The sequence below is a fragment of the Lolium rigidum genome, chromosome 3, assembly GCF_022539505.1.
Source record: "Lolium rigidum isolate FL_2022 chromosome 3, APGP_CSIRO_Lrig_0.1, whole genome shotgun sequence".
Taxonomy (NCBI): Eukaryota; Viridiplantae; Streptophyta; class Magnoliopsida; order Poales; family Poaceae; genus Lolium; species Lolium rigidum.
Genome location: NC_061510.1, coordinates 237,829,744 through 237,843,215, shown reverse-complemented (window position 1 = coordinate 237,843,215; position 13,472 = coordinate 237,829,744). Strand labels below are relative to the sequence as shown.

Here is a 13,472-nt window from a genome sequence, read left to right as displayed (position 1 = left end):
TGGCTTTCGCTAGAGCGGGCATCGGCGGCGCCATCGTCGTCTCCCCCTTGGGGGCGATGCCTTGGAGGTCTGGTTCTCCGCTAGGCAAGTTTTGGCATGCTTTGTGTGGTATCTGCCTCGCCGGTCAGGCTCGTGCGCGGTATCGGGACCGGTGTGGACGCCGGAGCGGTGGCTCCGGATCTCTCCTTTCTTTGGGTGCGCGGCCTCGGGACCGGTGTGTTGTGTTTGGGTGTTCTGGGCGGAGCAGTGCCGAACGTAAAAACTCCACGGAGCTAGATCCACGGAGCTAAGCCAAAACTGTGTACAAACCGTGGAGCACCTGTTTGGCAAATCCACGGATCTGAGAAGCGCGGAGCAGTTCAATTTACGACCAGACTGCCACCGCCAAGTGAATAGAGCAGAAAAACGTTTCGTTTTATTTCTCGCCCGAAAGCACACACACAGGTAGCTGCAACCAGATCTCCCTCTCGGCGCCGCCGACGCCACCCCGTCGTTCTTCCTCCTCCAACTCGATCCGCCCTTCGAGGTCGCCTTCTTCCTTGCGAGTCGCCAACCGAGGTCGCCCGCATCCAGCAGCACCCCTCGGCCTGCCGAGATCGCGTCCTTCAGCACAAGCTCCGGCTGCCATGTTCCCAAGCTCCCCTGTCCCTGATCTCCTCATCAATCAGCAGCTCCGGCGTGTCCGTGAAATCGTTCAAGAACAGCATTTCCGGCCGCCGATTCTGCTATCTCTTCCTCCAGCAGCAGTTCCGCCACTCTCTACATCAAATCGCGCACAGTATCAGAGTTCCTAGTGGACCCGATTGCTTTTTCCATTTTTATCTAGGGGCTTCTGTGCAAATAAATCGCGCACAGTAAAAGGAAAAATGAAGCAATGATGCCTAACGGGCCAAATGGGCTGCAAGAGCTCCCAGGATGAACTGGGCTTCGGCTGGGCCACCTGGCACAAATGGGCTCCCAGCGTGGAGGAAAGGAGGAGCTACACCGAACGTTTATCGCTCCACCAGCGATGCCGGAGTCGCGGTCGAGGAGCAGAATCGACGGATTTGGGGAAGCCAGACGGTTCCGAATAGGCCCTAAGATTGACTCCCTCCGGTTCTTTTTAATTATCTCAAATTTAGTACAAAGTTGTACCGAATCCGAGTCAACTAAAAAAGACAGGGGAGTACTAGCCAAGGTGAATTAAAATACGAGTTATTATTATTTTTCTATTTTTTGCATCGATTTATGAACTTCGCTATTGGTAATATTTTTCAATATTGAAAGATATTTTCTTGATATTTTCTTGTCTCTAGATATGAGTGTCAAATAAATATATAGGAACAACTAACAATAATTTACTTCACCCTGCCGTGACCAACTTAGTTTATGTTCCATGCAACGCACGGGCAATTTTCCTAGTTTAAGTAAAATAGGGATAAAATGTGTCTGGATCCATCGTGCTATAATTATTTAGGGCCCCAGGGTATAATGGAGTATGTTAATATGTCTATAGTACTACTCAAGAGTCAAGACTACTACTTCCAAGTTCCAGCTCAGTGCCAACTGCCAAACACGCACGTCATGGCCTCCCCAAAGCTCTTCATCCTCCTCATCAGTGTCATCATCTTCCATGGCAATCCCTACTACTCGTAATCAACCAGCATCATCTACCTCTTCAGCAAACCAGAGTACATACGTATACGGTAGTCTAATACTTTGCCCGTCGGCACTGGATGTGAGTGACCGGGAAGGGAAGTTGACGGGTACGCCAGCTGCCCTCGTGTAAGCACAACCATCTTCTCGGACATGTTCAAGGCCATCTTCCCCAAGGCCTACAGCTACGCCTTCAACGACGCCTCAAGCCTTAACCGCTTCAGGGCCAACCGATACCTCATCACATTCAACCCACCATAGCCTGAATGATCCATGAATCGCTATCAATCGCTATATATACCTGGACGAACTGTAGCTACATACATGGAGCATGCTTTTATGCTACCTGATCAAAACATGCATGCATAATGAAACAACAAATATTTTAGAAGTCTGAAACTTAACTGATTGAGTTCTGACGAAATAATAGATAGTCGGTATACATAATCGGCAGACGTCACAAGTCTAGAGACCAGCGGAAATTGTAGTTCACTTCTCCGCTCAGAGTTTCCGTTTCTCCTAATCGGGAAAACAAGAGCAACAAAGTTCATCATAGTTCAATACACGAATGACTGCACATCACCACAGCTTAGGCAAGGCAGGCAGCTAGGGGAACTGGGGTGGTGCTGGGGCAACAGAGCCAGGGAGCCCCGCTCTAGCATTGACAACCCTCTCGACCTGCGCTATCACGTGCCTGCCGTGGGGGTACTTGGCCAGCATGGCCTCGTGACGCCTCACCAGCTTCACAATCACGTCGACCTGCCACTCCCGCGACACCTCAAGCATCCTCTGTATCACATAGTTCGCATATTCGTGGACAATCATACCCTGCACCATGAGATAACCACACAAGATTAGTCATGTACTCATGTACATCTTGCTACGCATGTCGAAAGAGTAACAATGGATGGTATGATCTTAAGAGGCATACCAGTAGATGGTCTGCGGTTGTGCCACCCGCAGCACAGAAAATCTCAACTATGATCCGCTTGCGGTCCATGTAGCTGCCGTGGATTAGGCACTTCTCGATGACGTTCGAAGAGTGCTTCTCGTGGCTCATTTGCATAACCCGCCCATCAAATTTTAGCACAATAATTTCTCTTTCACGGGGCTCTCCATGCTCCACAATGTACTGCAACATGCCCGTAAAACGGAGTTGAAATCTTCGTTTCGCTGAGGGGTTATTAAATCATCATTTGCAAATCACTCCATATTTTTACCTGGACAACGTAGTTTCCATACGGATCTACCGACAACTCATTTACAGATTCAAGAATCTCCGTGACAAGCGCCTGTTTCATTTGCGGATCCCTGCAGAACTCCAACGCTTTCTGGGAAAATCACAAGAACGAAAAGGATAAGCAATGAACAAATACAAACAAACGTCAAAAGGTAGGAAGAAACCAAAAATGCATGTCCAATCTAACAACCTGAATGACATGGCATCCAAAAGGATGGGAGGATAGCATCTTGACCTTCCCACGTAAGCTTCTATAGACGAATTGGATATGCTGTGGTGGCACAAACTCTATACATTTCTGGATGGCGTGGTTTGCATGTTGGTCACAAACACATTTCAATATATTGCTACCAAGCTCCTTGGCCATCTCTACCTTCTGATCAGTGTCGGTTATTTCAAAAGCCTGAAGAAAGAGACACCATTAGCGATCAAGCTCGCCGTGAAAGAACAAGCCTATCATGGTACAAACTTAATTAACTAGGACAAAACATAATCAACTTAATCTAAATTATGCATTTGAGAAGGTCATAATATTTACAGCAGAAGCTATTTAAGATAAAGAATACAATAATAGGAGAATAACATATAATGAACAACATAATTCAATTATATTCTAACTTATATGAACATTATTACAGCCTACTAAATCTAAAAGCGCAACCTTGCAATCCACAGGCACGTTTTAATTATTTCCAACCAGAAATGTTAGAAAAGGCACACTGTTCAGTTTACCTTCTGGATCACTCGACAACCATAGAGCTGAAGGCTTAGGTCTAACACATACCCCTTCAGATTACCAATGAGTTTCCTAGTGTAGACTGATGGTCCATAATCAAGAAGCTGATGAAAAAAACAGAACGTAAGTACATTAGGTTATGCAAGATTAGCCCAGCATCATCAAAGACTCGAGTTACAAATATAGAGGATTGGAGTAAGAAACCTTGAGAATCACACTATTGGCAAAGACATTAATGATCAGTGATTTCATTAGAGGAGTGATTTCGTTATAGAGCATAACTATCTCCCCAGTAGTTGCGGTGTCAAGTTTCTTCAGGATAAAGCGACTCCCATTTGGATCAACACTGCATGTCCAATACATCGAAGGGTAATGGGTGATTTATCAATATAAGGTTGCGAGCACTTCAAGGAACACATAGCACAATGGGATGAATAACCTTATGGACATACGGACTGAAACTACTGCCTAGTAGTTCCGACAACATAACCATGTAATAATGAACTTGAGGGTTGCATGAGTTATGTGCACCTGATAGCAGGTACCTGACCCTTGATATGAATTAGTCTTAGATGATGGTCCACTGGATGCTTGATCTGCTGAAGAAGGGAATCGACATGAGTGGACATTACACGGTCAGAATTGTGGATATTGCCCAGTCTACCGCCAGAATCTTGGATTTGAGAAAAATCATAAATTGTTCCATTTCCAGGAGCATTTGTAGTTGGCTGATGTTGCCCAGATAATGCCTTCTCAACATCAGCATCAGGAGCGTGGTGATTCTTCATAGCCTCTAGGGACTGAATCCATAGTCTGTAGGCATATTCCTCGTCTGGGTCAATCAATGCACGCATACATGACTCCTGGTTTTCGACATCAACCTTTTGTTGTGTATGTTGCTCGACAGAAGTCTCGAATGCACTCCTTGAGGAGGCAGACGACGACTGTTGAGGAAGACGTTGATCTGTTTTTGTGTCAACATTTATAGGCACATTTTGATTGTCTGGAGCCAGCTCTTCACTCCCTGGATCATTCTGAAAAGGAAACAACAACGTTTCAGTACTATAAGAGAAATAGCTCATGGTGCATATACATCCAACAAGTAAAACATAGCAATGACAAAAGCGGCAACCAACTGAAACCATATGGTAGTTTCAAGGGTAAATTCCGTCCATATGTGACCTCTTTGGTACAGATTGCTAACTGCTCAGTGGATCACACCTAATATTGACTCAAAGATGGATGACTTTCCTTAATGTAAATTTCATGTACAATAGTCGGAGTGTTCTAAGATAGGAAAATAAGTAAATTTTTGGTTGTTTTTTGGCAGAGAACTATTTCATAGTGTATCATAGTATAAGCACAATGCACTACACCTTCTACAGAACATATATCAGCAGTTAGTCAACTATAAATGGCTAAAGCGTCATAATTTGTCCCAACCAATGTAGATTGCAAGGTTTTCAGAGCATGTTTTTATCGAGAACACTCTCATTTTAACTTTGAGATGGGACAAGATACAAAATATGAAACACTAAGCACATATATAATCAACCTTCCCTAGGTTGAATCTGGCAAAACATTCAGTGCCCACGCTACACCACATCCTCTGAGCCACCGGCCCACCGCTGCAGTCACCTCCCCCTCCCCTCACCCCAACCTACATGCTAGTACCGATCAGCTTCACCACTACCAGATCATCGCCGCTCACCTGAACCATAAACCTAATCCACACCGTCCAGCTGCTGGTCCCATGTAATAAAAATGCGGTGCACTCCTTTGAGCGTGCTACTGGTAATTAAAAAACTTGTTTTATCCTCCACCCTCTGGTTGGTTACAAGATCCATGAAGTGAAGCCATGTTAGACCAATCTTATATTGTTGGCTAGTTGCCAAACAACGATTGTGAAGATGATGTGGAGACCACGTATCGATGGTCGGTCAGAATTGGTAGTGGTCACTTAACCCTAACCCTAATCAAAACGGTGGCACAAGTAGCGGAAGGGAGAAGGAGGGTGGTTGACAAGGAAGGGGAGACAAGAAGAGCCTAGCTAGATGTGGCTGCAGCGATGGGGAAAACATAGATGAGAGGTTAGGGAAACGTTGAGATCAAGGAGGAATCAATAAATACAAGGAGAGGGGAGGCGGAGGCCCTCGAAGCTGGGCCCTAAACGCCTAGGGCTTTGGCCTAGGCCTAGAATTTTTCTTCACTATCTATATGTGGGTTTGTGGTTTGGTTTGTGATTTATGATTTTCAGCCTACAAATTCCTATCCATGCAGTCCTCCTAATGAACTAAGCCCACTAGCACGGCCCCGACAAATCTCGTAGATGACTCACAATATTTTTTCACCAAGCCATATATTCCATTAACAAACAACTTACAAGAAAAAAGAACAGAGCTTGTTGGCTTGATTCCAACTGTGCCAGAGACGAATGCTAACTCCAAGTACCACCACAAATGCTCACGGTGACACTATGCATGTCTGGGCCACCTTGACCTCGGTGCATACCTGGAGCTCTCTGTGAGCTTCCAAGACTGAACTGCCTCCCACCAGTCAGAGCTAGCCACAAGCTAAGATGCCGGCTATGCTCCATAAAAGAACCAAGAACCATGAGTCCAGTCCAAAAGACCAGAAAGGTTGCTACCCCACTACAGCTTAGTACAATATATTGTTTCCGTATTTTTATATTTCTCCTTCCTTTAGTGGATTGGTTCACTAAAGCGGGTGAAACTTACTATTGTAGCTTTAATCGATTTGTTTTTCTAGGTACATTTGTTATGCCTTGCTATCTGGTACTGCCCGAGGTATATGGGCACTTAGTGTTTGGCCCGGGGCTTGGTCGAATCCTGGCTTCAAAAACTTGGAAGAAGGAGGGGTACTATATAAGAAAGATCATACTGTTAAAGGCATGCGCATATACTTGATTGACCCCTTTATGTCCAGTATATCATAAATATGATTTTATGGTGGAAAAATTGGCTCTATTATATTCTGGAATCACTAAATCCATCATAATATTTATAAAGTGTTATTCTAAATGCCAAACACAGCCTTAGCCCAAAGTTTTCAACATGGCCTACCAAATATTGCCAACCAGCCACACACCCAATTAGCCCAATCTCTCGTATAAGGGCCCGGTTGGATTCCTCACGACAAGAGCTTCAAAACTAGATTCTATGATTACATGTTTCGACAACTTTTTTCCATAATAATTGACCGATGATTGTCACTTTATTACTTTTTCCTTTTCGAAAAGGAGGTTGAAACCAAGGTTATATGCACTTGGTTACTAGTTTATGGTAACTTGGTTGTCATGTTTTAGGAGGTTGCTCCACACACATAAGACTTGCATCGTTGTACTTTTATGGTATAAAATCTCTACCTCTATGGCATTGATATGTCTTAAAACATATATATTATTATATGCTACTATTGAGGAAAATGGTCGCTCTTAACATTCAGGGGCAAAGATAAGGGAGAAAGAAGGGGACATCACCATCAACACACATCATTGATGCATTTATTGATTTTGCGTACATTCATTCCGCTATTCAACTCCATACTCGATAGATCGAGGCCGCCGCTCATTTGTACTAAACTAGACTTATATTTTGATTGTACATAACATTTTTGAACTAGTTGCTTCAACCTCTAACTATACGGCTCAAATTGTAAATCAGTATTATATAATAGGAAGAGATGTGGCAAATTTCAACACGGATAAGGAAATTTACTTGTTCGATAGGCCTAGTGGGTGTATATCTAAATTAAAACTACAAGAAAAATGTGTCTTTATATAACTACAAAACATATGTTATTACAATTTGATTTTATTGATATGGTTTAGATGATATATCTTGTACATTGCGACTTCTTTTCCCGTATACTGATGGCGATGAAAAATCATTTTAAATTCTAATTTAGCAACTAAAAAGAATGATATCAGCATGACGTGGCAGATTCCCACACCACTTTTCTCTCCATAGGCGAAAACTATTACAACCTGCATCATGGGAAGACTAACTAGCACATTGTGCTAGTAAGAGTTCCCAAATATTGTTTGAGGTTTTACCAGGTTAAATAGCTTAAGTCTGATTGCAATAAAGTATAGAATTACAAAACACAAAGTTATGATTAACTATCGTTTTCATTAGAAAAGTGGGGAATTTTTGTTAGTAGTATTGTAGATTTAAGAAAAAAACATTTCGAAAGGAAACCCACATTGCTAGCACCATGTCGTTTGTTTTTCGCCACAAACCCACTATCTCATACTGGTCGACCTACTTGAACGATCTTTAGCCTAAACCAAAGGAAACAAATTCTATATTTTCCGGACACTTGTGCTAGTTCTCCGGATCCACGTGCTCCTTGCCAACGGCTCTCCGTCCGCTCAGCCTTGTCATCCCTCAGCGTCCCGGAGTTGGGCTGAGGTCGTGTGCCGCTCATCGTCACCTACAACATCACAGCCAAGGCCCTCCCCAAGGTGTTGCGAGGGGTTCAATGTCAACGCTTGTTTGGACTCTCGCTTTCAGTGTCAGTTTGCATTGTTAAGCATGAAGCTCGGTCAGTTGGTTGCTAACCACGTCAAGGAGGCGTCTCGCCCCCTTCGTGAAGAGGTGGCAATGCTCAAGCTATGGTGGCACCAGTTGGTGATTCTTTGTAGCGGACAGAGGCTTGTTCTGTGCAGGATTCGCTTCCACTTGGCTCCGCTCAGCAGATGTCATCTGCGGTTCAGGAAGAGCATCTCTACCGTTGTTTCTCTCCTCATTGCAATCTCGGCCAGTTGCCGCAGCCTCTTGTGTTGGCTACCTCTGAGAATGAGGGAATAGACAGGATCTTGGCACTGATGGTGCAGATCATGTGCGATCTTGGTTGAGAAGAGTGGTGTTGTTAATACTGCAATATCTCTCTTGCCTAGGCCCGGCAGGGATGTGGTTCTTATTGGTGATGTGGTTACTAACTCACAAACCTTGGCAGCGGTGCCCTGAACTGTCGTTGCTAGAGAGGTTTACGATTTTCTCACCACCTTGGTTGCTGCCTACCCTGGACCCGCAGTTGATTGATGGGTGACGCACGGGAAGTCTTTGTTTGAGTATCGTGTTTCGAGTGTTGGTTTTATGTTGCTTTGTGGTCTCTTGTGTTGCCTTTTGTGTGGGCTTGGCCCTGTTGTTGTAGGTTTTCACCCGGTTTTCTCCTAAAAAATGGGCACTTTCTTGCTAGTTAATGAACGAGGCAAAGCTTTTGCCTCCGTTTAAAACAAATCTATGTTTTCAATCTATGGTCCAAGGAGGAACCAGGTCTCCGCAAGGTACATGGGGATCATGAGCTCGAAAGGATCTAGCCACAATGAGCTCCAACATATTTAGGTATGCAACTCCTACAATAAATTGCACGGTGAGTTGGGCATTGAACTTGTTAGTGAGCAGAGTTGCAACTTGCAAGAAATTGTCTTTGACAGAGCATGACATGGAGAGGCTAGAGATGCTAGCATGGATATAATTTTTTTCCCTAGGAGTGAGCGTAGTTACATCTCTACTACATGAAAGTTTCATTCAGTTGTGCTAGCAAGGCAATGTTTAGCATGTTATAATAGGTTTTGGCTCATTTATAAACTACAGCCGTGGGAATGTTGTAACAATGGTGTATCAACATTAACACCATAAATGGTTTTTTCCACAAAGGGCATAGTATTTCAAATCTCAGCCATTTTTTATAAGATGCCTTTTCAGAAAAATAACCTAGATAGCTATAGCGTTGTCATCTTCGCAACTTCGGTAGGTGTCTAGAGGTTTGTTTGTTAAAAAGAAAAAGTGTTTACATGTCCATTATTATAGAGAAAACTATTAACAATATGTCAATTGTTCACAATTCCCTGTGGAGGATGCCTCCTTCATCTAGGCTTCAATTATAGTCTTTTTATGTGATTTCCAATAATTACATGTACCTTAACATTTTAGCGGAGGAATTCATCATATTGCTTTCCTCTAAGAGTTTGTGCACCGAGGTTTTGTAGATGATAATTCAAATAAAAAAACAACTATCCAAATGCATCACAAGGCCTTTCTTCCACGACATTGCTCCCACCATGGATAATATGGAAGCACAAGAACGACTGCATTTTCAACAATGCAAGACCATCAGCGAGCATTCTATTCAACAAAATTAAAGATGAATCTATGCATTGGGCCAGAGCTGGCGCATTAGGGCTAGGTGTTGTGCTTCCCACGACCCAGGATGTCCATTGAGCTTTCATTTTGTACACCGTAATTCGCTTCCTAGGAGGCTTTTAACGAAACCCCTACCTTTTCAATGAAATGAAACGCAAAGGTCATTTGTGTTTTCTCGAAGAAAAAGAAGCAAGTAGAATCTTGTCCCGAGAGAACTCATATTTAGTTCTATATGTAGACATCTCAGCTGGTATAACCATACAAAATCATTCAATTATGCTTGCCAAATTTATATGATGAGATTCACCTTGATACGTGTTCTATTTATTATAAGGATGCCACCCAGTCTCCACTTTGGCACGTCGATGTGGTTAACTTAGTACCCATCTTTGAGGAGCAATGCACAAAGCAGCCAATCTCTACACATGGTCTCCACTTTGACAACAAGGTGATAACTTGATATTTCATTGGTGGAGCACAATAGTGAATCACCAATTACTACAACTAAGGCCACTTAAAATAGAAACAAAAATCAAGGTATCATTTCCCTTCACCCCAAAAGTAGGCTTTGGGCATTGAAGGGTACCTTTGAGGTTGTGTCGTCCTTTAGACACCTTGATAAACAATGATTCAAGGACCAAAGCATACCTTGTATGAAAATATCCCAAAAAATTAGGCTCTGTGCATTGAGAAATAAGCCTTCAAGGACAAAAACATGGATTGCATAAAAAGGTGTAGGTTATAGACTTCACACTCTCGCGTGATTGTTATCCTACTCCTTTTTCCACCAACATACTAACATCATAAATTATATTGTGGTGGAACTAATCATGCGGCCACTTCTATGCTTCAGGTACCTTGAGAAATAAGGTTTCAATAACCAAACTACAAACATGCCATGTGTATAAAATGGGACAAGAGCATGGCTCAAGGTTCCCGAAATTCAGAGTTCTTCAAATGATTCCCCTACACCTCCGACCATGAATACTACGATCTACAAATACCATAAATGATGTTGTGGTGGATCTAATTCAAGTCGACACTTTTGATGCACATCAGATTTGGAGGAAGATGCAATTAATGAGATTTTTGTTGTTGCAATATTGGTACTAGTTGGCATATTCAGACCACATCAATATGACATTTTGAACTTTCATACCAATATTAAAACCGATACAAGCTCCACTTGGGCATATACAATCATTTGTTCCCACATGTGATAAATAATTGCCATTAGTAACTCTAACGGCAATGATCCATTAAGAACAAGTAGGTTGATCTTGGTCATCTCTCTCCCTCGACTTTAGATTCCATAAAGGATTGGTGCCAGGTGAGCCGAGAGCGCATCCCCGATGAAAAGGAGCTAGGGTATGAATCAATGGTTGGCCTGATGATGTGGTCGTCTTAGACGTTAGAAGAATGCTAGGGTCTTCCAGGACATGCATTGTGATGTTCCCTTGTCTTGTTCTATCAAAGAAGATACAAAATGTTAGAAAGTGGTTTACCACCATAGGTATGCAATGCCGAAGAGTAGGCTTTGTTTCGGTACTTGGTCCTTGGCCTCCCCATGCAGTTACGGCTTGTTCCTATTCAGAATGAAAAGGAAATCCGTTTACCACATTCTCTATTAACAAAGGGTGACTAATAGCGGCTCTCATGGAGCAAATGAAGAGAGTATGGTATGTAGTGACATGCATGAATATCCTTAAAGAAATCCAACTAACCATTGCAACATGGGGGAGACCTGTCATTACTCACAAGTACAAAATGGAAACCTGGTGCTTTTATTTGTTTCTCGAATGAGTGAGTAGTAAACTTGGGAATGTTTAGATTCTAGTAGCAAAAAAATTGTTACTGTTGGTCTGGTCATGCTTTGAAGCTCAACTTAAAACCTAGAGGCAACTGCGGGGAGAGGGCTATCATGGCCATCGTATGACCGATTTGAGGGCAGAGGACGAAGGGAGGAGAGAGAGATTGGAATGATGATAAGGTGCCACTTGTAAAAAATGATATGGGGGTGTTGTTTTGGGGGATTGCAATAGGAATTTCCTCCATTTCCCCTATAATTGATATGGGGGATCCCCATAGAAGGTTTATGGAGAATGCATATGGGGGATCTGCTAGAGTTGCTCTAAGAATACCATGGGTTGTTTCCATTCTGTGGACTACATATACATCACACTAGCATCATTCCGGGTGGGTATGCCTACAATCAATGTGCGACGCATGTTCACCTCGGTGGGCCCAACCCGCATGGAGGCACTTATCCTCTCTTCCATCCTTTATTCCCCATCCCTCTACCAATTCTTCCTCTCGCGATGACACAGACAACACCATGGTACTTCCTTCTCCCTATGCCACCACTGCCATGACCCACCACCACAGACTACGTCTCGGGGACCACTAGAGAGCCGCCAGAGAGAAGACATCGTCTCAGATGGAACGAGCAAGAACTTAGGAGTTCTGGGTGGAGCTCCCCGGCGACTGTAGAAGACAAGACTATTGAGTGGCTTAGAGGGGTTCTCGGGGCAGCAAGGAACCAATGGAGGCCAAGATTTGAGAGGGCGGTTCGGCGAGGCGGCCGCGGGGTAGGGGGAGAATGCAAGGGCAGGCCAGATCTGGAGGCAACAACGAAGGCGGTACTCCCTTCTCCTCCTCTCCGCCAGCGGTGTTCTCCTCCCTCTCCCCTCCATTCAGATAAGGAAAAGGGATCCGTGGGCTGTCAATATTTCGACCTTGCACCATAAACTAGGAGTATCATAAGCTAGCATTTCCTTCGTTCCAAATTAATTGACGCAGCTTTGTCTAGATATAGAGTGGTAGAAAAGTATTTTTAAAATATTTCAGCAATGCTATATAGTTCCTCAAAATGTCACCGTTTTAAATACTTTCAAGTGTTTAGCTGTGAATAAAAAATGTGGTATTTTATCACCCAAAAGGTGCTATTTTTGAAGTATTGGAAGGCCTATTTTCTGAAACTAAAGTACCGTTGGTCTAGTTAAATACTACTTCTTTGTTACTAGATATAAGGTATATAGTTTTTGGCTCAAAAATGAAAGAATACACATGGTTGAAAAATTACACTATGTTTGGACTGGGTTACCTCTGATAATTTACGTGAGAAAATAGAGGAGTTTGCAAAAGTTGAGAAAACAGAATCAAATCTCAAAAAAGTTATCGAGTCAAGTTGTACAACTAGATTTTTTCTCAAAAAACTATTGTATGGTTTTGTAATACTTTAGTTTTAGGAAGCATTTGTTTACAACTAGACACAAATTATCCAAGAAAAAAGTTGCGATACTTAATCTGGAACGGATGTAGTATAAAAAAAAACTAAGAGGCGTTGTAGGCCCTTGGGGGCACAATCCGGCTGGAAAATTGTCCGGATTGGATCTATTTTTGGCATGGGGAGCAACGATTTTCCAGCCGTATCCCCACACACGGTCGCCCAGTTTTTGTCTAATCTTCACTGACACGCGGGCTAGAGCGCGGAATTTGCTCAATTCGGATTCCCCGGCAGCACCCTAGGGAACCGAGGATGGCCTGGGGTGTCCGGACGGATTTAGGCCTAAATCCGGACGAAAACGAGAAGCTAGGGGGCGTGACTGGACTGTTTTCATCCGTACTGGATCGTTTTCGTCTGTCTAGATGGAAAAATGGATCCTAGGCTTCGTGGAGACATGGCTGGAGA

The 13,472-nt window shown here is 43.3% G+C and overlaps 1 protein-coding gene across 1 annotated transcript in view; it reads right to left on the bottom strand.

Annotated features, from left to right (window-relative positions):
* Nucleotides 1–2,241: 2,241 nt before the first annotated feature.
* LOC124696212 (pumilio homolog 5-like) overlaps nt 2,242–13,472 on the bottom strand; it is a 17,053-nt gene continuing 5,822 nt past the window's right edge. Inside the window, exons 2-9 of the mRNA XM_047228972.1 lie at nt 4,317–4,645; nt 4,143–4,235; nt 3,816–3,957; nt 3,608–3,715; nt 3,066–3,278; nt 2,856–2,966; nt 2,567–2,767; nt 2,242–2,463 (exon numbers count right to left, since the gene is read on the bottom strand). Coding sequence (XP_047084928.1) covers nt 2,242–2,463; nt 2,567–2,767; nt 2,856–2,966; nt 3,066–3,278; nt 3,608–3,715; nt 3,816–3,957; nt 4,143–4,235; nt 4,317–4,645 — 1,419 coding nt within the window. The remainder of the gene's footprint in view (nt 2,464–2,566; nt 2,768–2,855; nt 2,967–3,065; nt 3,279–3,607; nt 3,716–3,815; nt 3,958–4,142; nt 4,236–4,316; nt 4,646–13,472) is intronic.